We start from the raw sequence: 25,556 nt of genomic DNA, 5'->3' as shown, positions 1-25,556 counted from the left end.
AATATGCAAAAGTGCACTCTCCCTCTAGCCAATACATTTACATGGGGGTTAGTGTGTTTCATGGATATTTATCAATTTCAGGATACCCTCACAGTTTAAATATACTAATGTTTACATTTTACCTACTGTAAAAGAACATAGCAGTAATATTTAACTATCAAATGACAAAAAAACAGATATTTTACTCAGTGTAACTTCGTGCTTTTCAGAAGTGTGAATAACGTCGAGCTCAGCAGACTCTATGTGACAAACGAGTCACTTGATAAGAAGTTGGTTATCATCAGGTTGCTGCGATTCCCCTCTGTACAGTTAAAGGATGACGTTCTGTTGCGGCTACATCAACGAACTGAAGCATCAAATGGGACTTTGAAGAAGTCCAATATCGAAATGCGCAGCCCTTGTTGGATATTTCAGTTTCTGTGTGTTTTGCAGACAGTATAACAATGTGGACATCACTGCCGTTGTTCTTGTTGCTATCTGGTTTGTTCTTCTATGGATTCAAGTGTGCTTCGGCTTTCGCCTGTCCGAAGATCTGTCATTGCTTTCACAACGCAATCAAATGCAACAATGTGACAGAGAAGTCTGCTCTGATGAAAGGTCACCGGGGAAACAGACTGTAAGTTCACACTAATGAGATGGGTATGCGAATCTGGTAAACATTTGAAAGTGGTTAAGTCCACTGTATACATTTATAGGGATGTGTTGATCAGGTAGGTGTGCTAGTTTATTATTATTATAATTCTTTGCAGCGACAATTAATTTTTATAGCCTTTGTTGTTGTTGTTTTTTTAAATTCACCTTAATACCACGATTATGCTGTGCGTATTTACGCATGGAGACGTGATCCAGCTGAAACGCACTCGAGTGGTTACAAGTTGAAATGCGCTCATATTTGATTTGAATACGTGGCTGCTTAGTTCACAGATTTAGCATTTTATTATGTTTCGAGAATTCAGTGTGACTGCTTTTCATTTGCCATTACCTCTATTTTCGCATAAGGTAGCAGACAAGTGCTTTGAGAGTGAAGTGCAGAGTAATCCTCACAAACTAACAAAACTCACTGTGCTACTGTATGTTGGTTTATGAGATATTTTTTCAACTCTTTCAGGTTTAGAGAGAAGCTTTTGTCAGGTCTGCACTGTGTTGGCTCACCATATTTAGAATAGTCTGCCAGTTGTCTTGGTGCCAGTTTTGATAGTACTGATTTAAAAACAAAACTTCTCCTTTTAACTGAATACACTTCCTAGCAGTCAGTATTTGTTGGAGATATCCTGATATCACAGCAGTACAACAGATTAAGCCTAATTTTGTGACATCATTTGCTTTCCTTCAAGTTCTGGTTTAGTTATTTCTAACCTAAATTGTGACTGGCTGACAACTTCGTCTATCCAGGTGGGAGCATCCATCTGCTCTTTCAGCATAAATGCATATGTATTATACTGTGTATGTGGACAGTGATATGATGTTTTACTTCATGTTAATGACAATTGTTTGCTCATTGTAGTCAGTGAAACCTAATTACTACAAACCTTATGAGATCTGTAACTTCATGTGTGTGTATGTAGCAAAACACCATTAGCATAAATTGTATTACTGCTACTATAATATCATTTAAAATTCAGAAGGATTTTGAAAACATCAACGTAAAACTTCTGGACGCATTGCAGACTGGAGAGCATCAACTTACAAGTAATATTTATACTATTTAATGCTGTACCTCATTCAGCAAAAGCACACCACACTTCTATTGTTGGAAAACAGAGGGCATTGCAAGTGTGCAATTTAATTACCTGTAAAGAACATGTCAAGTTGATCTCACACGGTCAAGTACACAGTGCATCCTTGTGGTTATAGAGTTTCAGAACTCCCTGTTAGAGTTCACCAGGCTGTCAAAACCTTGAAGGTGCTATCTTGACCCCTCCTCTGGTAAATCACAGAACACTGAGTCTCTCCTGATAAGTGTCCGTGAACACTGAGGCCAACAGCCTCATGCATGTGTCAAACTATAACACCAACACCTCACATACTACTGAACCACAGTGCTGTTTTGCTAATGTTGTAAATTAAAAATATTTTTTCAGTGTATTCATCTGTTTATCCCATTAACTGTGCATGTAGCAGCAATTTTAAAAAGTGACTGACAGCATGAAATACACAGAGAAGCCAAAATCATTGTGTTACATAGAAATTGATTAGTGTGACTGGATAGACAGAATGGCAGAACTTTAGGAAGAAAAAATGTTGTTTTAGTGTGAGTACATTACACTTACATACATGTGAAATTGTCTTTTAAAGTGTCTGTATATGTCTGGTTTCAGGTTTCTCTATGATTTGTCTTTACGAACCATTTCAAGCCATTCTTTTGAGGGTTTGAAAGGAGTCCAGAGGATGTAAGTTAGCTTTCTTCCAATTACTAATTTTAAAATTGTATTATTACTGTTATCAGAGTTATTGATAGCCAAGCATCCAATGACTGAAGGGAATCTGAATGTATCTGTTAGAGGTGTGAAGATCACCACATACAATGTTTTTCTCATTAACTTTGTATTTTAGCTGCATTGCCCAATTAACAAATAAGATTAGGTTTGTGGGGATTTCCCATCCTTTATAAAAATAAGTCTTGACAGTTTTTACGTACAAGAACAAACTTTCCTTTCTTTCAGTGTTACAGTTTAAAGTTACATGTTCTTTGGATGTACTTCATTGCTTTGATTCTGCTCTATAGTGTGATTGCTCAGAGTGTAAACCTGGAAACCATTGAGACTTTAGCATTTAACGATCTTCTCAACCTCTCAGAAATGTAAGTTCTTCCTGGGATTATTTTTTTTAAATAATGAAAGTAACAAACACTGTAATGCAGTACAGGTTTAACTGATGCTTTACATGTTTTGCAGCTCAATCCAGAACACAAGGAGCCTGATGCACATTGACAGAGGGACATTTAACAACCTTCCCAAGCTGCGCTACCTGTGAGAGATCTTCATACATACAATTCATATTTTTGGATTAAGATTTGAATGTTTTTTCGAATTCTGTACACCTGAGCAATGAGTATTACTTGTTTGATTTTAGCTAATATGAATCCAGTTTTAGACACATAGTTCTCTAAAACATGACACGTTTTCTTTTGCGTCAATAGGAGCATCTCAAATACCGGAATATCAATTTTTCCTGACATCACATCTATCAGCTCTCTTGAATCAGAGTTTATCTTGTAAGTAAATCTTTTAATCAAGACTTGTGAGATATAAAAACCAAAGCACATCACTATAAGCAAATTGCATTTTGAGTATATCTTTAGTTCAATTTGCTCATGATTCTGTTATGAACTCTGATGGTCTTTCAGGGATATCTGTGACAACCTCTATCTAAAGGAAGTACCTCCAAATGCTTTCACTGGAATGACAAAGGAATATGTTATAATGTAAGTGACGCAAGAAATTCATTTGAACCTCTTTACTCTGTCAGTCATTTGGACATAAATGTTGTAAATACATGTTAGTCAGCTGCTGAGATAGAGATTATTGGTCTTAATAATCTTGTCACTCTGTTAAACTTGCAGGAACTTGTACAACAATGGCTTCAGAGAGATACATGACTACGCCTTCAATGGGACAAAGATAGATAAATTGTAAACTTTTCTCACATCCCCATTTGCAATGAACAATTTTACACAAGTTATATTTAAGTTTATCCACTCACATCATCAGACTTTTATTTATGAACTCTGCACTCTATTATTTTTCAGGGTTTTGAAGAATAATCGCAACCTCAGAGTGATCCATAGAGATGCTTTCAAAGGAGCTACAGGCCCCGGAGTCTTGTATGTGATATTCTTAAACCTCGAGTCACTTAATGCAACATTTATGTGCTTCAATTTATACAGACAACAATATTTGTGAAATTTACAGTTGAAATAAGATTTTTAAGTCTCGTTATGTCTGTCAAGACTTGAGAGATGTCTAGATATACACTTCATACAACAAAAAAACAAAAAGAAAAACAAAAGAGTCAAGAAACCAAAAAAGGTAGTACAGGAAAACACAAACAGATCAGGTGAAAGAAAGCTAACCGATAGTATAAAACTTGCAAAACTGTACAATAAGAGTCCATTAAGTAGCAGTGATAAAGACAATTGATAAAGTCTGGTGTAAACCTGAACAGTGTACAGCATTACAGTGTAAATCTGTGCAATGAGGCATGGACTTCTTATTCTGGGGATAGGGCAACAGCAAATGGAATGCTTATATTTGTGGGTGTGCAAGGAGCTCACTGTCTTGCTGACTAACTGAAGTCTATGGATGGATAATGTGATTTTAACAGTGTATAGCCAACACAATGCACACAAAGAGGACTTTACACCCCCATGCAGTCACGTTCTCATCTGTACTCTCTGTTATTTTACAGGGACGTTTCTGCGACAGCTCTCACAAAGTTACCGTCACAGGGGCTGGAGTCAGTTCTGGTGTTGATGGCTCAGTCAGCATACGCCTTGAAGAGTCTGCCTCCTTTGCAGGGACTGTGGAGCCTGCGAGAGGCCCATGTCACCTACAACAGTCACTGCTGTGCGCTGCTGAGCTGGAACAAACACAGGTGACTCAGTGCAGAAATTGAGAACATTTAGTATGACGCTGGTTAATCAAATAAGATGTATTATTTACACAAATTCTGTCCCACTGCAGGTCCAGTTTTTCAGTACACTGAAAGTAGAATATTATTGAAATGAGCTGCTAACATGCTTATGCGATTATACAAGACTGCAACATAGATGTGTGTGTCCGATATGTGTCAATCAAGTTATATTCAGGCAAAAGTGGTGGCACATTTTTCGAGTTAGCCTTTACTTGGTTTCCTCCCTTTTCTACAGGGACTTTCCTATTAATCCTGCATGGAATAATGGCTCCACATACTGTGATGAGAGTGATCCATCAGGAAAGTAAGAATGTGATTTGGTTATTTACCTAACAGTTGTTTTCTTGTCTTTAACTTTCCCCTGTACTGGTAAAATTATTTTCTTTTCTTTGGAACACAGGGTTCAGCGTGTGATCGGAGGCTCAGCAGATACACCTCCATTTATGGACATGCCCTTGTTTTTAGATGTTAACCCATTTGTCAAGGATGAAGGCTTTGGAGATGTCAATTTCCACTATCCAGAATTGGACTTCTGTCAGACCCGACCAACACTGGTTTGCACACCTGAGGCAGATGCTTTCAATCCCTGTGAGGACATAGCAGGTTTCAGTTTTCTCAGAGTGGCCATTTGGTTTATCAACATACTGGCCATCACAGGTAACCTGACGGTGATCCTGGTCTTTTTCACCAGCCGGAGCAAGCTGACAGTGCCTCGCTTCCTCATGTATCACCTGGCCTTTGCTGACCTCTGCATTGGAATCTACCTTCTGATGATAGCGACTGTAGACCTGCGCACACGAGGCCACTACAGTCAGCATGCTATTGAATGGCAGACAGGGCCTGGCTGTAGTGCTGCAGGCTTCCTGTCCTTGTTTGCTGGAGAGCTGTCAGTGTATACACTTTCCACCATCACCATAGAGCGCTGGCACACCATCACCAGCGCAATGCAGATAGAGCGCCGTCTTGGTCTGACACAGGCAGCAACTATAATGGCAGCAGGCTGGCTCATCTGTTTGGGAATGGCGATGCTGCCCCTGGTTGGTATAAGCAGTTACTCTAAAGTCAGCATGTGCCTCCCTATGGACATAGAGACTCCCCTGGCTCAGGCCTTCATCATAATTCTCCTGATCTTTAACGTGGGTGCTTTTGTCATTGTATGTGTTTGTTACGTGCTGATCTATCTGGCGGTAAGAAACCCTGAGTTCCCTAGACGAAGCGCTGACACCAAGATTGCAAAGCGCATGGCTGTGCTCATCTTCACAGATTTTCTCTGCATGGCACCCATCTCCTTTTTTGCCATCTCTGCTGCCTTCAAGGTGCCCCTCATCACAGTCACCAATTCCAAGATTCTGCTGGTCCTCTTCTTCCCCATAAATTCTTGTGCCAATCCCTTCCTTTATGCTATCTTCACCAAGGCTTTCAGAAAGGACACATGTCAACTCATGAGTGCCATGGGCTGTTGTAAAAGCAAGGCCAGTATTTATCGCATGAAGGCCTACTGCTCAGAAAATGCAATCAAGAGCAATTTGGGAAACAAAAATAAGGGGCATCGCACAGGAGTGAGGCTGGCTGCCATGGCACAGCAAAGTCTTTACCTTAAGGAGGAAGGAGAGCTCACCCGAAGGCAATGAGAAGAACAGGACAGAGGGACAAGAGAAACTGCAGTAAAACATACTGGATTTGAAGGAAATTATTCAGCCATCTATCATGTTAAAACAGTGTTTGGGAAGGTTATGTTTTTGTTGTAAAATATTATTTTTAGAAACTTTGTAAACACTGCTGAATTGAAAGGATTGCTGGTGACTCTGTTGTGGCAGTGGGTATCCTTTTCATTCAAGACTGATATGAGTTCAATCCATTGAATGAGCTGTTTTCTAATTTCTATTTATAACAGAGAAAGCAAATGTGTAATATCCATTAAGTTCCATTAAGTGTACCAGATACTATTAATGTTATTAGCTCCCCCTGTAGTTTTTCCTACAAATGTCAGCTGTGAAAAAAGCTTCTGGCAAAGTGGAGACACTCCCACAGAAAAAAGCTCCAAAAACAGCTGCTAAAATGACCTGGGCTCATTGTTTTGTCACACTGTTTTCGATGTCCAGAGTGAACCTTCAATCTCAACATTTAATGAGAAAATTTGAACTATACATGTGTTATTCTACATAACAACTGGGCACAGTCCATCTGCAGAAGGGGATCATGTTGATACCTCAGAGCCCTCCAGAACTACTTAGTCCTCTCTGAGTGGTCAACCATGATCATCCCAAAGATTTATTATTGAAACCAAAGGATACCATGGCTTTACAAAAAATATTGTTCTTCTTCCTATGCTTAACATATTCTAAGGATGGCTTGGCTGAAGTTGATTATACTGTATGTTTAAATGAAGAACTTAACCATCATGTTACGTATGAGGGTTTATATGGAAAAATCAGTACCTAAAGTTGACCACGTGGTGGAGGAGTTGGACAGACAACTTCGGTTTTTGTTTTTCTTGTAAGGTTTTTTTTTTTTTAATATTGTGATTGAGAATGCAAGAGATCAACTCCCCTGTCTGTTTGTTGTTAGATTAGTCTGCATATATGTAATTAATGCTTATTTTAAGATAGCAAGTTGTAAGGTCATATTTTTCTGTCTCAAAAGATAATAAGAGCACAATATATAAGTCTAATAGGAAAGATAAAATAAAAAAATAAAAAAAACGTATAAACTCATGTAATATCTCGAGAGTTTTGTTTAGTGACAGTTTTCTGTTGTTGCACCTATTTCGGTGCATTTCCACAGCTCCTCAGTCCCGCCTCCATGGGATCCCTCCTGTGACGTCGAGAAAAGTAAAGGTTTTTTTTTCTCCCTCTAAATGGGACCTTGGGTCAACAAGTCTTTACTCAAGCTGCGATAAAGCGACGCCAACGGGCGATGTTGGTTATTTGTCCCGCACAGACCGCTTAGAATAAAAACGTGGAAGTGTTTTTTCAGACTGTTGCAGGACGAAAAGCAGCAGAGTGGATAGCTCATAGCGGTCATGGCAAAGAAGTCAACTCCAGGCTGGTTTGGAGTTTTCCTCTCTACTACGACTGTAGCGATTATTGTCGGGGGTCGGGTCAGCGGTGAGTTGTTTATTTTCTGAGCTTTGCTTCACTGCACATACTTCAAGTCCCTTAAAGTCGGGCTTTAGACTCATCCAAGCGTTTCGTAGGAGCCAGATGTTTCTGTGACACACTGCATCCATCTGGACGAAATTTAAATGCCTTTGCAGACAGCTTTATATCAGCCAGTGGCAAACTTCAAGGAAAGTTGCTTTATAGACTTTCAGAAAGTCTTTGATACATTTAAACAATCAGGCAGAGTAGCCTACTAACTTTGCTCATCAAGTAAATGTGTCTCTTTTATTTGGCTAAAGGGGACAATAAACATAGAGATACTTGAAGTAGCTACCTAGTTGGCAAAGAGTCATGCTGAAAAGCATTTGGTAGTAGTTCAAAGTTTAAAGTTCTTCATCCGTTAAGAATAGTTTCAATCAAAGCTGTCCAGTACTGAAATATCAGCCAGAGCAGACAGATAATAAATCACCAGCTATTTAAATTTTAATATTGATAAAGAATGAAGTTATTTGTCTTGCACAAAAGCAAGCCCTTCAGGGGTTGAAGTGTTTTACTACGTTTCTCTGACTTATTATCATTGTAAACAGATTGTTAAGCCTACATTATTGGGCTGTTGTTTGATTAAAATAAGCAGTTTGAAGATGTTACCTTAGGCTCCATAAATGTGTTTGTGATGGCAATTCCTCACGATTTTGTGACAGTAATCGAGTAAATGATTCATTGAGTAACATGATGATGAAAAGAATCAATAGTTGCAGCCCTAAATTGTCATTTACTAGTTGCATGTTGGTCTGTGGTGATCTAGAGCAGTGGTTCCCAGCCTGGTGGTCCTTTAAAACATTTGAGAAGCTTCTTAAGCTGTTTAGGGTTCTAAAATCCTTCTATAAAATGTCACAAAAGAACAAATGCTGTTTTGTGTCTAGCTGCTAGTAATTATTGTCATGAAAGATTACAAGTGGACACTGCTTGATCCACAATCCAAAAAGGTTGGGAACTGGTCATTTTGGGTTTAAACACTCATATGAAGGCCTAGTTTTGTCACTTTGGATGTCAACTCTTTGACACTATTAATGTAGCTCCGACTCACAGGTAGAAGTATCATTTCATTAATATAAATCACATGTTCCTGACCAGCCAGTAAAACTGAATCTGACACCTTGCTCTGTGAACAGCCCAGCATCATTTGAGCCGCATTCACCCACCCACCAGGACCTCTCAGCCTATAGAGATACCAAGGACATACGTGAACCTGGATATGGTCAGACAGCTGCGTTTCAAGCCCACTATTGGCGCGATCCAGCTGTCAGTGGGCCATGAGGCTAAGTTCAACTGCTCCATTGACATCCCCGATGCCAGGCTGGAGCCCACCATTGTCTGGGTGAAGAACGGTGAGGACCTGGCTTCAAAACAACAGCTGTTGATCAACGAGCTTCAGACCATCACAGATGGGGTTACCACTCTCCTCTCTTCTGTCAGGTACGTGACACACAGAGTGATATTTTAAAAAGTGTATGTCAGTCTGTGATTATTGACCTCATGGACTGTATTACAGTATTGAGCAGGTGCAGAGGGTGGATGCTGGGGAATACCGTTGCCGACTGATTATCGGCACCAACGTGGTGGAGTCTAAACCAATCATCATTGAGGTGGATGGTGAGTTTGGACTTGATGCTGCAATCGGGAGCTTCTCCTACATTTTTGCTGGAGCGTCACACTTCAATTAACTTTAATTTGTCCACAGGTCTACCAACATTTAGTCAGGAACCAGAAGACAAGAACGTCACAAGGAACACACCTTTCACTCTGTCATGTGAAGCAGTGGGACCCCCAGACCCTGTTGAAATCCGCTGGCTCCGTGATGGATCACCTGATAGTGACTCTCATAACTCTCCCAGCAGCTTCACTGTGTCAGGTGAGCCTAAATCACTCTTTCTCAATATTGAGGACATGTGTTGTATAAACAAACACACAGACAAATAAATAAATAGAACTTTAATATGTATATATATTTCCCTCTTGTCCATTTCCTCTTTAGGTAGTGAAAATCTCTAAAGAGAAGTGTCATTTCTAGATGTTCCCCTTGCACAATATCCAATTTATGATCTGACTGAGTTGAAGATTCTGCTTTGTGGTTTATCACACTCTGACAGGAAATATTCCTTAATTAATCTCTCATGTGTTGGAGGAGATGAAGAAGTTCCTCCTTTAGGAATGCTGTCTTTGTCTTATTTGAAATTTCTTCTGAAAAGTTGGATTCATGTGGTTACTTAGTGTTTTCTGTTGAAGCTTTGTTGGTTGCATTGTTGAGTAAAGAGAAGATTTACCACATGTATAAAAACATTGTTAAACTAGTATACTTGATATAACACAAGAGGTGGAGCTCAGTCAATTATTATGGGTTCACTTTGGTTGAATTCCTTTTTAATCATGACTACAGAGAGAGATTAAGAATGTTTGGCTCTTTAATAGTGGAGATAAAGTGTGATGTTGGTCCTTACTCAGCTAGCGTCACTATGTTGGTGGTTTCTATTCTGCCTTGTCTCTGCTGCCTCAGCATCTGTACCGTGTTTGCTACAATGAGATTTATCAGCAAGGTCAGTGTCATGTGGGCCTCCTGTGACACCTCTGAATGCTTAGCAGCGGTCATTCACGCATGGTCAGTCCTTTTTGTGAAATCACTCTGCTAGCTGTACACAGTAAACAATGTGATACTGGGCAAATAACTGAACTGGAAATGAAAATACTTGTTATAATGAACTATTAATGAGTTAATTTTTATTTTCGTGTCATACCATTCAAGTGGTCCATCTCACACATGCATGCCCCACGTTCTGCATGCCTGATATGTTATTTTAACTTTGTATAGAGTGGCATTAAAGTAAGGCTGCAACTGTTATTTATTTTCTCAATTTATCACATCATCATTAAAAAAGCCTGGCAGAACTTCCCAAAGCTCAATTTGCCATATTAAAGTTGCTTGTTTTGTTAGACTCCAATATGTTCTGTTTAATATATATATTATATTAATGAGATTAATAAAATCAGAAATTTGAGAGCATAAAACTAGTGAATTTAGTGTGTTCTCCCTTTTATGGTCTTAAACAGCCTCTCTTAGAAGACAAACATTTGGCTTTAGAAGCATAACCATTCTGCTCTGTATATTCTAACTGCTCATTTTCAGTTTGCCGCAGGCTGAGAACTCCTGCTGCAGGCTGTGAGTGGTGATACAGCTAGAAGCTGAGGGGGTTAAAGGTTCAGAGCTGTGCTATGGTCCAGTGTGTGCAAGGGCCCGGGCAGTTAGGGGATGGGGGGCTGCATAGAGAGTTTGCTCGGGGGTTGGCTCCAAGGACAAAGACCTCATTCATAGGACTGCCCACTACGCTGCAGGGAGGGGCTGAACACAGAGGCTGGCAGGCTGCAGGCTACCAGAGCTCTCTGCAGGACCAAACACTGGCACAACAAAACAGTGTAAACCCACTCTTGTGCATGTATTTACCAAATGCTTAGTAAAAGTATAGGGCTCCCTTTTCCTCTGAAGGCTACATGATATCATGAAATTGATGTAGTTGGTTAATTATTTTTGATTTTATTTCAGAGAGAGTCATCTCTTGTCATTACTTATCATTCAGCTGGCTTGAAATCTGGGCATCATAATTTACAGATGAGGATGATTAAAGTTTGTAGTAAAGTTTGGGCCATGGCAATCCTTCTGTCTGTAACATCATAATATGAAGTGGATGCAGGTTTGGAAGCTACATGTTTGAAAACACAAATAACTGTATGAAATGTGCTGCACAGTAAAAAATAGTGAAAAGTTTAGGCCAAGTTGTAATCTGATGGAGTACTTCATGGCTATATTTGCTGCCTGAATATAAAACTGGAAAATAACATAGACATCTCAGGCAGCTCAGTAAGATGGAGTGCTCACAGGCCTGATAATTACAGGCTGCATGGTCCACACTGCAGCACTTCCACATTCTGCATTTGGTTGCATCAACCACTCGCTTCTCTGCTTTTACCAAATTCCCTCCATCATTTCTGATGTTTCCATCCTAGTGGCCAACCAGACTGGTTTTTTCTACTGTGTTGTTGCTTTTTCTATGATTTACTTTGCCACGTTAAGTGAAAGCAGAAATATCTAAGCTTGGGCCTTGATTCATTTCCCTTTTCCCACCAAATATATGACTTTACAACAATGTGTGTGTTTAACCCTGAAATGCATACAGGCCTTTATCAGCAGGGTACTAAGAGCAGGGTACTCAGAGGTAGATTTATGCCATTACTGTAGGTCTGCAGTAAGAACTGGATGATGAGGAGAGAAGAGGAAAGTTTGCAGTATAAGAACTTAGTGATATTCATATTCCCATATTGTAACGCTACTCTCTAGGATGTGATGGATGAGATGGAGGGCGGCGTTCAGTCACAACCAGTTAATTGGCCAAGTATGTTACACCACACAAGGAATTTGTTTGTGGTCGTTTGTGTCTCTCATGCAATGCAGATAATATACATATTATTCACAGACAATACACATTTTACAGATTATATTAAAGACAACCAATATATTAAAAGTGCAAGGGTGTGTGATATTGTACAAAACAGTATGTGTAGATGTGAAGCAGAGTGTAATAGCTATCTGAAGAAACACGAGTAGCTCTAGCATAGCAGATGATGCTACTCAGCTATCCATGAGGGTTTATGTTGTTGTTGTTTATGCAGCCATTTTTAATAGCACAACAAGACCAGTGTGCATCCCATAGATGCCTGAGTTTTACAACAACTGTAGCAATACTACAACAATATGAACAAACAGCATTCTGATTTATCTATTCTTAAAGTCTTGCCAATAGTTGACAGGCTGACAGAAGTATTTCATAAATAATAGGGAAGTAAACAAATACACTGCAATGCCTTAACTTTACTTTGAGCTATTACTATACTACTTTTGTACTGTTTAAAATGTTACTGTAAAAACACCTGACAGAATTATAGTAGTATTAATCATGTGCTTTGGATTTTGGTAGTGAGGCAGTCCTTTTGTTTACATTTGGACTTTGGATTTGACCAAGATCTGGACTCAGCATTTCGTCATTTGATATATGTTTTGATTATTAAGCACACAACCATTCAATGAAATTATAATAACATCCACAATCACACTTTAGTTTCTGGTCAAACTGGAAAACACAGATTCACACTGAATATACATCTAATCTTGACTGATGATTACGGTATTTTGTTAGTCAAGAAATTTTTCCAAAGGACTGTGGAGTTTGTAAATTACTTAATCGAGATCATGGATTATAATCCACCCTTGAGACTGGAGACTCAGACTTCACTGGCACTGAGCTTTTACAAATGTTGGTACACAGTAACAAACAGGGGCTGAGTGGAATGTTTACAGCCTCATATCATGTCAAACTCTGCTGCCTACGGCTGGTCAACCCCTGGTGCTCAGACACCTTTTCAGATTGCAGATATGTCTTTGGAGGAGTCCTCTATTCGCTTTGTACTGCTGGATCTGTTTAAAGGTTGGGATAAGACCTTCATAAAGTTGCAGCACCAGAATAACAACACATTTAAAGAGGAACCACAAATTTGAAGAGACAAAAAACACTGTGTAAACAGAACATACGTGCAAATTCTGTGTCTTGTGGACACAGAAGAAGAAAAATAGCTGATTCAGAAACTTATGTGGTGGTCTGAAGCATAATTGCAACAGAGCTTCTAAAACCTTTTGGGCCCTCTGTGAGCATATCTGCAGGCACAAAGGCGGACATAGCATTCCATACATTCATCAACTTCCCCATCAAATACACAAAGAAGCAGAGGACGAAGAAGAGAAAGGAAAACAAGTAGAAAAAAAGTGATTCTCTTAGGTCTCTAAACTGTTTAGGGGAAAGAAGAAATAGATAGTCATTCACGCAGACATTCACCTGTGAACAAGAACATTTAACACTATTCATTTTGTACTGACATTTTGTTTCTTTCTGTTATTTCCATGTTTTTCTTGACATTCCATTCATCAAATGTGTGCACAGCAAGGACACACAGTCCAGGGAAATGTTCATAAAAATAAGAAGACATCCATTTGAGTTGGCTAGCTCACACTTCTGAAGCTGAAGCCAAACTTTTGAGTACATTTTACACAAAACATGGACTGTTGATTCACCTCTTACACTGAAATTGCTCAACAGTTTTTCAGACTTGACAGCAGGAATAGTAAAGACCACTCTACAGTGACCAAAAACAATTTCAGTATACGTTGGTATGTAAGCATTGTTTTAAGAGGGATTTAGAAACAATGTGAACCTATCCTTTAAATGAGATGTTTGGTGGAGTAGCATTTCATGAAACCACTTAGCATAACCCACATCTCTGTTGTTTTATATTTTCTCACTATTTTTGAAACACTCATTGTTTTACCAAAATACTGCTACAGTAAATCCATGCAAACATCTATTACCGTGTTGCCTACACTCTTCAAAGCACCGTTGGAAGGAGCCTTTTTAGCCATATTATAGCACAGTTACTGTATGTGTTTGGATTACACTAAGCCTTTTGGATTAGTGAATGTTGTAACACTTTTTCTGCCACGAAAAACTTGACATCACTGCAAATCCATTGTCACTAGAGTGATTTTAACACAATCACAGCTCACAATCAGCGTACATTGAACTTTATACACTCACCTTAAACAATTCAGGGTTGAGATAGATTTGTGGAGTGTCACTTTAAGGAAAAAATGCCATTGGTAGCTGTGACATTTACTAACTTGGCTGTGTCCCTGTTGCCCTCTCGCTCTTTGGTGAAATTACATAAGAATGATCAGTTTCTATGTACCTCAGCCATGCCTCAACCATGTGTATGCCATTCAGTTTGAAGTGAGGCTTGTGGTACGTTTGCATATGCAGTAAATGATCCAGTGCAACCTATTTTAAGTGAGGCTCTATCAAGGTTTGTGTGGAAAGTGAAGCCCTCTTTACCCTGCTGCTCCTAAGCAAACCAAGGAAAGTAATGAGGTGAAGATATTCTGCAGAACGTAAACAAAACATCCCAAGTTGGTTCCAGTCATCTCTCTCAGGCTGCTTTGTGAATTAGCTTTGTGGAAATGTTTCTGAGATAGAGACACTGGAAAACAGAGCACAAAAGGGACATTATTTAGCAGCTGTCCTAAGTCCTATGCTAACTGTGCAGATCTGTGGCTGTTGAAAGACGGGAATTGTATGACCAGGAAGAGAGACCCAGCAAAAGGATTGTTACCACAGTGCATAACACTGGAGAGGCTCAATTTGAGCTTACTGCATGAGGCACTGCTGTGTGAACTTTAGAGAAATAATGGAAGACTGAGTCATCCTAAATGTGTTTTTTGTATATCTTTCAGTCTCGTCTCATTCTCACTTCCCCAGGGGTGACATAGCACTTCTACCCCAAATTCACCTTTGACACAGAGACACCAGTTCTTCTACTTAACAGTGTATTTCCCACTACTGAAATTGGTAAAACTTGAGTTGAGATAGATTTTTTCCAAAATATTCAATGCGATCATGACCTTGCTGATAACTTTATCTGAATGTGTGTCTATCCAATGTGTCAAATGCAGGTGTGGACAAGTACACTCAGTTCAGCTGTGAGGCTCGCAACACGAAGGGTGTCAGCACCTCCAGAGAAGCAAAAATCAACATCAAAGGTAAAAGTGGGTCCTTCTGGGACTGTTAAATTCCATCGACATTCCTACAGAAACTGACCATTTGCCTCCATGTGGGGGTACTTACTGTAATGAGGTTTTTAATGGCATTTTACAGTGCTTCCCAGTCCTGTGTCTAATGTTACTGTGATGGAGAGGCAATCCAGTAAGTTGATTTTGAGCTGGGTCCCGGGACATGATGGTTTCTCTCCACTCACCAAGTGCCACATCAGGGTAAGCTTAATATCACAAACACACACAGTCTGTTGAAATGACCTCAGATTAATCTCACATGTTCTTTTCTGTTCTCTTAGGTGAAAGAGGTGAGTAGGAGGAAAGGAGAGGTAACAACCACCAGATTCATCAATGTCACAGTGCCGCCGTTCCAGTCTGAAGTCTCTGGGCTGCAGGCCATGACGTGGTACAACATGAGTGTTTCCTGCAGTAATGAAGTGGGCACCTCTCCTGTCGTGAAATGGATCCAGAGCAACACTACAGAGGGAGGTGTGTTTGTGTACTGTGCTTCAGGGACTATGGAACAAATTAGGGGGTGAAATTTGTTTGTGGTGGGCGGTAATCAGCAGCAGATCTAAGGTGCAATTACAGCAGACACATAACTGTAAAGAGGGCAAAATGATCCAAAATCTAATTAAATCCATTCCAGCACTTCTGAGCTAGCTTTGAGACTGTGTTTACCTTCAACACCACCTTGTGCATTTGCTTTCCAGAACCTCTGTGTTATGCTCCTGCCTCCTTCATCATCACAGATGATTCCTGTTTAGGTCTCAAAAATGTCGCACTATATAATTAGCAGAGTGTTTTCCATCCAAAATGTGCTTAATGTAAGCCTTCTTGTAGCAGCAGCATATAATAACTGGAATTTGTGGGCGTTACACAACTACCTGCTCTGCTCATGGCAAGTCCCCTTCAGAATAAACGTCGTATCCACTAAACCTCTTTCATTTTCCTGAAGGGTCAAATAGGAAATAGGAGTGGTTTCACTGAAAAAACACAAAGTTCTTACTGGGTGGAGCTGCGTTCAATTTCCTTCCTAAAGCCACTGTGGGGGATATTTTGGTTGAAAGATTTGATGTGTGGTGCCAGGAAATGACCACATACCAGAATGTAATCAAAGATTTCAATAGAGGGGCAGTCTTAGTTTCTTTTTTCATTTTTGTTTTACAGTAATACTGTATGAAGTCTTTTGCTATTGTAATTAGTTGATGTGTTAATCCCTCTGTTTTCCATTGCTTGTCACATTTTTCAGTGCCATCAGTTTATCCCCGAAATGTCACCGTACAACAGAATGAGTCGTGGCTGGTGATCAGATGGAAGGCTCCTCCAGATGATAAGATCAATGGTATCCTGCAGGGTTATGATGTCATTGTCAGACACGGTGCACAAGTGAACAAGGTGAGCTCATCAGTGTCATCATCCATGTTTATAGATTTAGTCTTTTGTTTTCAGTGTCATCATTTCTTTTGTGAATAATATCATTTTGAGTTCTTTCATTTATATAGCATTCACAGTTATATTATAAAGGAGACATGTTATGCTAATTTCCATCTCTATATTTTTGTTCTGGGATTCCAATAGAGTTGCTTTGCATGATTCACAGTTCAAAAACCTACTCATTTGCAGGCCCTCAGTTCAGCCTGTCAATCAGACGATCTCAACTCCTGTCTCTTTAAAGCCCTCCTCTCAATGAGCTCTGTTCTGATTGGCCAGCTTTCTGGGGAGCCCTAGAGAAAAATAATGAACAATTCAAAAGCATACATACATGTTTAAAGCACTAATTATATATTACTTTGTGTGTGTGTGTGTGTGTGTGTGTGTGTGTGTGTGTGTGTGTTTATACTCATAGACACCCATACTGTAGATATGCACACAGCACTTGTCAAAAACTGAAACATGTGTCATATTTAGTTAACTTTAAATTCAATTAGTAACTTTATATTATTATCCCAGAAGTAAATTGGTTAGCAGTATTCACAAAATTTAAGATACACAATAAAAACATAGACACAAAGAAAGAAAGAGAAGCAATGAGCAGCAATCAGGCATAGTGCTCCATAGTATACATATATATTCATATTAATTAATTTGAGAGAATGTGTCTAGCAATATAGAAATTGTTTTGCTGTTGCTCATATCTTCAAAATTTCTCATAACAATGACTAATGTATGACAAATATGAAAAGAATGAGTGAGAGATATTGAGGATATATGATTTTTCCTTTGTCCTGCCTACTGAAGCAAAGGTCAGCTTCCGTACTATTCCCTATTATCTGCATACAAACATTTTCCCACTTGTCCCAAGAGTTAAACAGGAAGAGAAAGTAATTTACAATAATAGCAACCTTTTTAGATAAACCCTCTGTATGAAATAAGTTATAATTAACAACAAACTCTAGTTTATAGGAAATATCCGGCACATTATTCCATGATGGGGTTTGTGCGTATTTGTACTGCTTTCATGCTCTCTAGTACAATAGTGTGTTTCCCGTCCTTCCTGGCTGTTTCCAAGTTAAAGGAAGCTGATGGTGTGAAAACTGGCAACCACTGTTTTTCTTAGTTTGCCATGTGGTCTTGAGTCATCAAAGAGTGAATAGAATATGAATACAACGGGATGTGTAGGCCCAAATATCATTATGTGTTGTCCAGTCAGTTAATGATGTCATGTTAGACAATGGCTTTGTAATAGAAGTAGTGACTGGAAATGTGTGTAAAGGCAACTTGTTTAATCCCCAAACTCATCTGCTCCTGTAAAACAGCCTTTATGTTGTTACTATTACTTGGTCATATATTTGTGACCTATTATGCTCATTCCGGTTTCCTGGTAGAATATGTGGTGCCATTAGTTTATTGTTCCCTAAAAATTTCTTGCAGGCTCATTGTTATTGCCTCATGATGCCCTCTGTTTAGTGCCTCAGAAAACGTAGTAGAGCATTAATCATGAGTTCAGCATTTGCAGTCAGACTGTCAGCACATTGGAAAATGAGAGGAACCCCAGATGGTGCTGTTTGGTGTTGTGAAATAACAGTGGTGTCTGTCACATGTCTCCTCCCATTGCAGCATATATGCTCATCCCGAAAGAGTTTCTTCCCTTTTTTTTGTATAGAGTTTCATTAGATATGATAATACCCAGTTCCTTTGTATTTTCCAAAAATGTTTCATACTGTAAATCACTGAATGACAAAAGCTGAGAAGGACTTTTTTAATTTGCATTTCTTGTTTGTTATTGTGCATCAAGTAGAAAGAAGAAAAAAAGGGAACATAGTTAGAAAAAGGACATGATGTCCTGCAAAATTGCTGAGATGGATTTAAGATGTTGCACACATGTACAAGATGTTCTTCAGCATTGTGTTCCCACTTCATGTCCCCATAAACCTCACTTAATGACTTACCTTATCGTAGCATTAAAACATGACTTATGTTTGTCTAACAAGTGTGACTTTACCTCTACAAGTGTAATAATGACCTTTTTAAAAAGAAAAAATGTGGTTATGGCACTATGATTTAAATGTCTATTGTTGTGTGTTGTTCAGGTCCACAGTGACACCACCACAGCCTTTGTGCCAGTGCAGGAATTCAACACAAGCTACAGTGTGGAGGTGGCCGCATGCACACAGGCAGGGAGCGGCATGGTCAGCCCACGAGTCTGGCTGTTTGTGCCAGAGGACAGTAAGCTGCTCTATTGATTTATCTCATCATCTGGAAACCGTTAACTTCATAATCTGACCCAACTTTGTTTTGCAGATTAGACTTTACCATAATAGGTAAATACCTAAAGAGGGTTTACGCAGTATTTTTTGAGGTAGAATGGCCAAAGTTTGACAATGCAGCATAAGCATGGATATTTACAAAAAGACAGTTGGGATTAAATGAACTGTCTTTTATCATCTGGAAAACTTAAAGGGGCAGTCCACATGAATAACTTACTGTACTTTTCAGAATGTGAACTGCTGTATAATGTCTTCTGTGCACAAGAGAATTTCAGATGAAAAAATAATGATAATTAAAACCTGAAGAGTTCAGTTTAGAACTTGCTCTATGTGTAAAGTGCCTTGAGATTACTTTGTTGCAATTTGGCGCTATACAAATAAAGATTGTTTGAGATTGATTGATTGATAATGTCCTAGTGATGTGATCAGTGTTATCTCAGCTTGGAGACTACAAATGTGTGATAGAAAGCCAGGGATACAAACTTGGGACATGGAGTTTGTAAGATGTTGTGTTTACCAGGCAGGAAGGCAGTAAAGAAGAATTGAGTAATGGTTAAAAAATCATGATCTCTCTGCTTCAGCTGTGCACTCTCTTAAAGGACAATTTTCAAGTCTGTAATAAATAATAGTCAGTTACCATATAAATGTTTAAACAGGTTTTGTTGACAAAAAGAGGAAGTTTGACACTAAAAAGACTAGGCCTATAACTCTAAAAGATGTTAACTTGATTTGACTAATATGGGTGGCAGAAGCTTCATAGCTTCAAACTTTTAAATACATTTTGCACAGAAGGCTTGTAGATTTTATCACCCATCAAGATTTCTGAAGTCTCCAAACTTTGCATGTGTCATACTAAATTTGCTGAAGTGCTCCTTAAACACACTGATCATCAGTGATATTAGAAGCTCTTTGTCCAACTTTATTTAATGGATCGATAATAAACAGTGAGAACAGAGAATAAAATGATTTGCTGACACACTGTTGCATATTAGGAACAATGTCATCCTTTTTGACATTGACATTTAGACAACTTGGAAAAGTTGCTTCATTATTTTTGGAATCAAAAAACAAAATATACTGACTTATATGGACATGAAATGATAGAGCATTGCTATAACGCAGAAATATCCCATTTTCAGTGTTTGTATAATTGAGATAAGTAATTTTGGATATCTTGCTGACTGATTGTTATTTTTACTAAACTTGTTCATCATGTGTTCTTCCTTATCAGAATTTGTCCCATCCCCTTCATCCAGCCCTGACACCGGGGTTCCAGAGTCTGTCTATATTGTACTGGGTGTGGTGTGCGGCTTCTGTCTTCTGCTGCTTATCCTCTGGGGGGCTATCTGTGTACATAACAGGACTTCTGACTCTTGGTTTAGGTATGCTGACACTGTTCTGTAAACATAAAGTTAATGTAATTGCCAGCTTGCTCCAAGTTTGATTGCCTTATCTTTTAATAAGCCACTTAGTATGTGTATGTGTCACCTATTTTTGCCTTGTTTGATATAAATACAGAAAAGATTTATTGGTTTCCATTATACCACCCTGCACTGGCTTCTGAGACTGTTAAGTAATCTTACTACAGTAGTGAGCTGTAGTGGGACGTAAAAACTGAATGCTTCCGGACTCTCTATATAAACTGCCTTTACTCCCTCTTAATCACCACTGTCTGCACCTGATGCGAGTAAGAACTGCAGCTGGAGAGGCACACAACAGCCAGCTGTTGATCCTCTGGAATTCATTATTATAAAGCCTCTGACTCAGTCTTGCCACTCAGGATACCGACAGGAATGTGTCATAGACTGCTGCTTATGCACAAAAACAGAATCTAACCCCAAAGTCAGGAAAGGGACAACTCAGAGTGTTTCCTCCCCACAACCGTATTTTCAGTTGAATCTCAGCCTGTGTATATTATTACTAGGATGTAATGATGTTTGTTAGGGGAATACCTCAACTAGCAACATTTTCTTTGTCCCTGTCTCCCTCTGCAGGCTGATATTTGGAGGTGAAGAAAAGCTGCAGCCGATTGTGCAATACAAACCCCAGAGAACCTACAATCGATCAGCCATAGGAGTCACACGTATGTTCAAAAATTTCATTGGGCCAAAAAAAGACAAAAACAATGTTAATCATATCCTGTTAACAGCACATTTTTCTAAGATGAATGACTTTTGTCTGCAGTTGGGAACCTTGGTATCAGTGATGAACTCCAGGCTAAACTCCAGGATGTGATGGTCATGAGGAGCTTGCTCTCCATAGGAAAGATTCTTGGAGAGGGTGAGTGAACAGTTTCATTTTAGGGAATATTCACACAAGTATGTCTCTAATAGTACAGATCATTTAAATATTACATGTACTATGATAAATGATTCAGATTTATTTCCTTTCAGGTGAATTTGGCTCTGTTGTGGAGGGACATTTAAGACAACCAGATGGGACATCAGAAAAAGTTGCGGTGAAGACAATGAAATGTGAGTCTTTCATTATTCAAATAGTTTAATAATTCTTGAGTGATAAAACAAGTAGAAATGGCAAATAATGTTCCTGTCGTTCTTTTAACAGTGGAGAGCTTTTCTCAAAGGGAAATAGAAGAGTTCCTGAATGAGGCGGCCTGCATGAAAGATTTCAACCATCCCAATGTCATCAAACTGCTTGGTAGGACTGATATAATACTTCTTATATGCATTGTACAATCTCGCTACCTCTCTCATTTGTGCATCCTTACAGTCTCTGTATATCTGTGTATATTAATGGTTTGCCTTTAGGTGTGTGCCTGGAAGTGGGATCAGAACATTTTCCCAAGCCCATGGTCATCCTGCCGTTCATGAAATATGGAGATCTACACAGCTTCATGCTGCGCTCTCGCCTGGGAGAGAGTCCAATGGTAAGATATCACACAAAACTAAAATACTGTTTTCATAAGCAATTTTACCGGATATAACAATATTAACTCTACTCATCTTCTTGATTGTTTGTGTTTTTACACAGTTCTTGCCCACTCAGACCCTCCTGAAGTTTATGGTTGACATTGCGATGGGAATGGAGTATCTCAGCTGTCGTAACTTTCTGCATCGTGACCTGGCTGCTCGTAATTGCATGTAGGTTGTTTTGCTCTGATTTGTGTTGGGAGTTCATTTTGTAGATGGTACACATGGATTGATTGTATTTTGTGACTGTATTGGCAGGTGCAATGACTTTTCAAATACAACAATTCTTATTAGTTTCTTAACTTATTTGACACTGTGTGTAAATTTAATGCGTTGTCACTTATGTGGTTTGACTGTTGATTCTTTCTCACACAGGCTGAGAGATGACATGACAGTGTGTGTAGCAGACTTTGGGTTATCTAAGAAGATCTACAGCGGCGATTATTACCGGCAGGGCAGAATAGCCAAAATGCCAGTAAAATGGATTGCGGTGGAGAGTCTCGCTGACAGAGTTTTTACTGTAAAGAGTGATGTGGTAAGTACTTCCATCTGTTCCAAACTTTTCAGCACTGTCAGTCTTAACATGTGCTTTTCAAAGGTGGAACACACACCCACACACCCACACACCCACACACCCACACATCTTCACACTTCCCTTTTTAGGGTGTGGTGATGGTTTTGTTTTTAATAGACAGAGTGGGGTCAGTTCTCCCTGAAGTGTCAAATGAAAAACAAGACACTCCTTGTGTAAAAAGCATAAGTGAGAATGTATATAAAGTAATTGATTGTAAAAAAAATGTGTCATCCCCATGCTGTAACATAAATCTGAATATTAAATTTGAAATCAAAGAGGATGACTGAATTCACACTTTACAAACGTTTGCACTCCCTAGTTGACTGAATATAAAAATGTAGATAATGCATATGAAATCATTTTTAGGACACTTAAGAAAGTCAGCATATTTTGAGGGTAAATATTAGAGGTGTGAATCACCAGAGGCTCCACGATACGATATTATCACAATACTTGTGTCTCAATACAATATTATTGGGATTTTAAATATATTGCGATATGCCGTGATATATATTGCAATTCATTACCTTTTTTACCTCATGTCCCTAAAAGAAAAAATAAATTGATGTTCAAATTCCTTTAATAAAAGATCAATACTTGGTGTCCGTGTATTGATACAATTTTGCCACGCAACATATCACAATACTATGCTGTATCGATTCTTTCCCCCACCCCTAGTAGATATCAATAGAAACGTAGATAGCAGCGATGAAACACTGTTTTCCATGCACTGTGTATTGTGTACATAATGACATGTCATCTGAAGTTAATATTCTGTGTCGTGTAGTGGGCTTTTGGTGTTACCATGTGGGAGATTGCTACACGAGGAATGACACCGTACCCTGGTGTCCAGAACCATGAGATTTATGACTACCTTCTTGAAGGAAACAGACTGAAGCAGCCACCAAACTGTTTGGATGAACTGTGAGTATTTTCTGTTCTGCACAGATGTTTGATGATTTTAGTTTGTTCTTCTAAAATTTGCAGAAGTTAATTAGAAATGAAGTGTGTGAATGCTGATATTTAGGAAGTGAAAATATGCAACTTTTCAACACATTTTAAAAACAGTTTTTTTTGGTGCTTAAAATGTTGTCAGATACATCAATCAGACAGAAAAAACATATTTTCTCACACCTTATCTCTATTATGACACTTATAGCTCTTATTGAGCTTGAGGAAATTTGACCATACATTGCCTGGATATGTGTTGTACTCCTGATGATACTAGCTAGAAGTTGCTTTACAAATTAGTACAGTGCATATTTTTTTCAGCTGTCATCTATTCATCTCAATAAAACTGAAGTCCTCTGCTCACCACTGCCATCTGTAGTGCAAGTAGCAGATGGATTAAGTTGGTGTGGGCTCTTTAAAAAGTATGAAGATTAATCAGATGTGTTTATTTACTTGTGACTATAGGTATGAGATCATGTACAGCTGCTGGAGGGCTGATCCTCTTGACCGACCCTTCTTTCCCCAACTGCGTGAAATGTTGGAAAAACTCACAGAAAAGCTTCCAGAGTCCTGCAGCAAAGATGATATCATCTATATTAACACCAGCTTCCCTGAGGAGGACCCTGATGGAGAAGCAGTGGCCGCAGAACATCCTTTGTTCAGCTCCTCTCCATCCTGCAGCCACCAGGCAGCGGAAAATTCAATAGTTACTGTGGACATTCATGGAAGCCAGGAGAATGAAGAGGATGAGGATGATGATGATCGTTATGTGGTGGTGGTTTCCTCTGATCCCTCTCTGAGATCAGCAGCAATGAACGTTCCTCTTTTGTCGAGCAATGCTTTAAGTCGCACAAATGGAAATGTGGTTACCGATGTGACAGGGAGGGATCACAACTCCAGCGACACTTCTCTCCTGCTGTAAAAATTGGTACCCAGCAGATCAAGACTGTAATAAAAATGTCATGCAGTGGTTCATCAGTACTTAACATTATGCCTCGTATGCCTCATTGCACTGGGAGCACCTTGACATTTCCCAATGTGGACTATCTGTAATATTATCTTTGTACATAAGCATTTTGTGCTTTATATGGCCAGCCTTTGTGTCAGTGTTATTCATGTTGTTTATGTGTGTCAACATCAAACACGTTCAGGCACATGTTCCTATAAGCTTAAGATACACTGAACTGTGAAATTGTTTACTGAGTTGAATGTGATGTTGCTGTGTAAATATAGAAATGTACAGAACATTTATGAAGTGATCTTGTATACTGTAATGATAAATAATTTATAGACTGTTTCAAGACTACATTTTGATGAGATTCAAGATTCCCTTACTATTTCACACTGTCACAGAAATCACTATGGGAAAATATTGTATCAAAACAAATGCATTAAAATATTTATGTGGACCTTTAAAAGTATGAAATCAGACCCAATTAGGTATCATAAACTTAATTCTGAAGAATGGCCCATTTTAACACTGAGGCATCACAATCTTAAGAGGAAGCAGCCAGGTTAGCTCTGCAAAACAAACAGCCAAAGAGGTAAGAAATACACTTTAAAAAACAAAACAAACAAAAAACTGTTACATTTACCTTAAAAGTATTGAATGACATAGCCTGCTAACATGCTGTTCATGGCGCAGATACTGTAAAGTATTTTATTGGAATAACAATATGTATATTGAATTACATAGATTATTTAATTTACGTGTATGTAGCTATGTAAACGTAAGTAGAATACAATTAAGTATGTTGTGGACTCCAAAGCACCATATGTCCCCTTAAATAAATTGTCACAAAATTGACATTCAGGCAAATATCGGTCAATAGAAACATGAATTAATGCACAACATTAATCTAAGATAGTTGGAAGTGATTTAATCTTCTCAAGGTCACTCAAGCTTGTTTGAAGTTTAGATGAAAAGGAACATGAACTACTCACCCACAAGTTCCC

At 38.8% G+C, this 25,556-nt stretch overlaps 2 protein-coding genes across 3 annotated transcripts; both read left to right on the top strand.

The window, feature by feature from the left end:
- Nucleotides 1-443: 443 nt before the first annotated feature.
- On the top strand, nt 444-6,263 carry lhcgr (luteinizing hormone/choriogonadotropin receptor). Its single transcript, XM_053332636.1, has 11 exons — nt 444-616; nt 2,319-2,390; nt 2,726-2,800; nt 2,895-2,969; nt 3,140-3,214; nt 3,347-3,424; nt 3,563-3,631; nt 3,749-3,823; nt 4,408-4,593; nt 4,868-4,936; nt 5,033-6,263. Exons 1-11 carry the CDS (start codon nt 444-446, stop codon nt 6,261-6,263), a joined length of 2,178 nt encoding a protein of 725 aa, XP_053188611.1.
- A 1,275-nt stretch (nt 6,264-7,538) lies between these two features.
- Nucleotides 7,539-24,895, top strand: mertka (c-mer proto-oncogene tyrosine kinase a). 2 transcript variants are annotated; one of them, XM_053333635.1, is made up of 19 exons: nt 7,539-7,739; nt 8,906-9,209; nt 9,286-9,386; nt 9,475-9,645; nt 15,337-15,423; nt 15,539-15,654; nt 15,735-15,924; nt 16,688-16,833; nt 18,969-19,104; nt 20,377-20,527; nt 21,140-21,228; nt 21,330-21,425; nt 21,539-21,619; nt 21,711-21,803; nt 21,914-22,032; nt 22,152-22,246; nt 22,451-22,610; nt 23,437-23,573; nt 24,066-24,895. In XM_053333635.1, exons 1-19 carry the CDS (start codon nt 7,655-7,657, stop codon nt 24,520-24,522), a joined length of 2,814 nt encoding a protein of 937 aa, XP_053189610.1. In that variant the 5' UTR covers nt 7,539-7,654; the 3' UTR covers nt 24,523-24,895. The 2 variants fall into 2 exon arrangements, with proteins under 2 accessions (XP_053189610.1, XP_053189609.1); XM_053333634.1 differs by having other exon boundaries at nt 22,137-22,246.
- Nucleotides 24,896-25,556: the final 661 nt, after the last annotated feature.

The sequence above is a fragment of the Scomber japonicus genome, chromosome 14 (genome assembly GCF_027409825.1).
Source record: "Scomber japonicus isolate fScoJap1 chromosome 14, fScoJap1.pri, whole genome shotgun sequence".
Classification (NCBI taxonomy): Eukaryota; Metazoa; Chordata; class Actinopteri; order Scombriformes; family Scombridae; genus Scomber; species Scomber japonicus.
Note: the sequence above shows the minus strand (reverse complement) of the source record. Positions and strands in the feature narration are given on the sequence as shown.

Coding starts and splice junctions, on each gene's coding strand:
- lhcgr (XM_053332636.1), top strand. CDS start 444: ATGTGGACATCACTGCCGTTGTTCTTGTTGCTATCTGGTTTGTTCTTC. Junction 3,425..3,562: donor ACAAAGGAATATGTTATAAT/GTAAGTGACGCA, acceptor TTAAACTTGCAG/GAACTTGTACAACAATGGCT. Junction 3,824..4,407: donor GCTACAGGCCCCGGAGTCTT/GTATGTGATATT, acceptor GTTATTTTACAG/GGACGTTTCTGCGACAGCTC.
- mertka (XM_053333634.1), top strand. CDS start 7,655: ATGGCAAAGAAGTCAACTCCAGGCTGGTTTGGAGTTTTCCTCTCTACT. Junction 15,424..15,538: donor AGCAAAAATCAACATCAAAG/GTAAAAGTGGGT, acceptor GGCATTTTACAG/TGCTTCCCAGTCCTGTGTCT. Junction 23,574..24,065: donor CCAAACTGTTTGGATGAACT/GTGAGTATTTTC, acceptor TTGTGACTATAG/GTATGAGATCATGTACAGCT.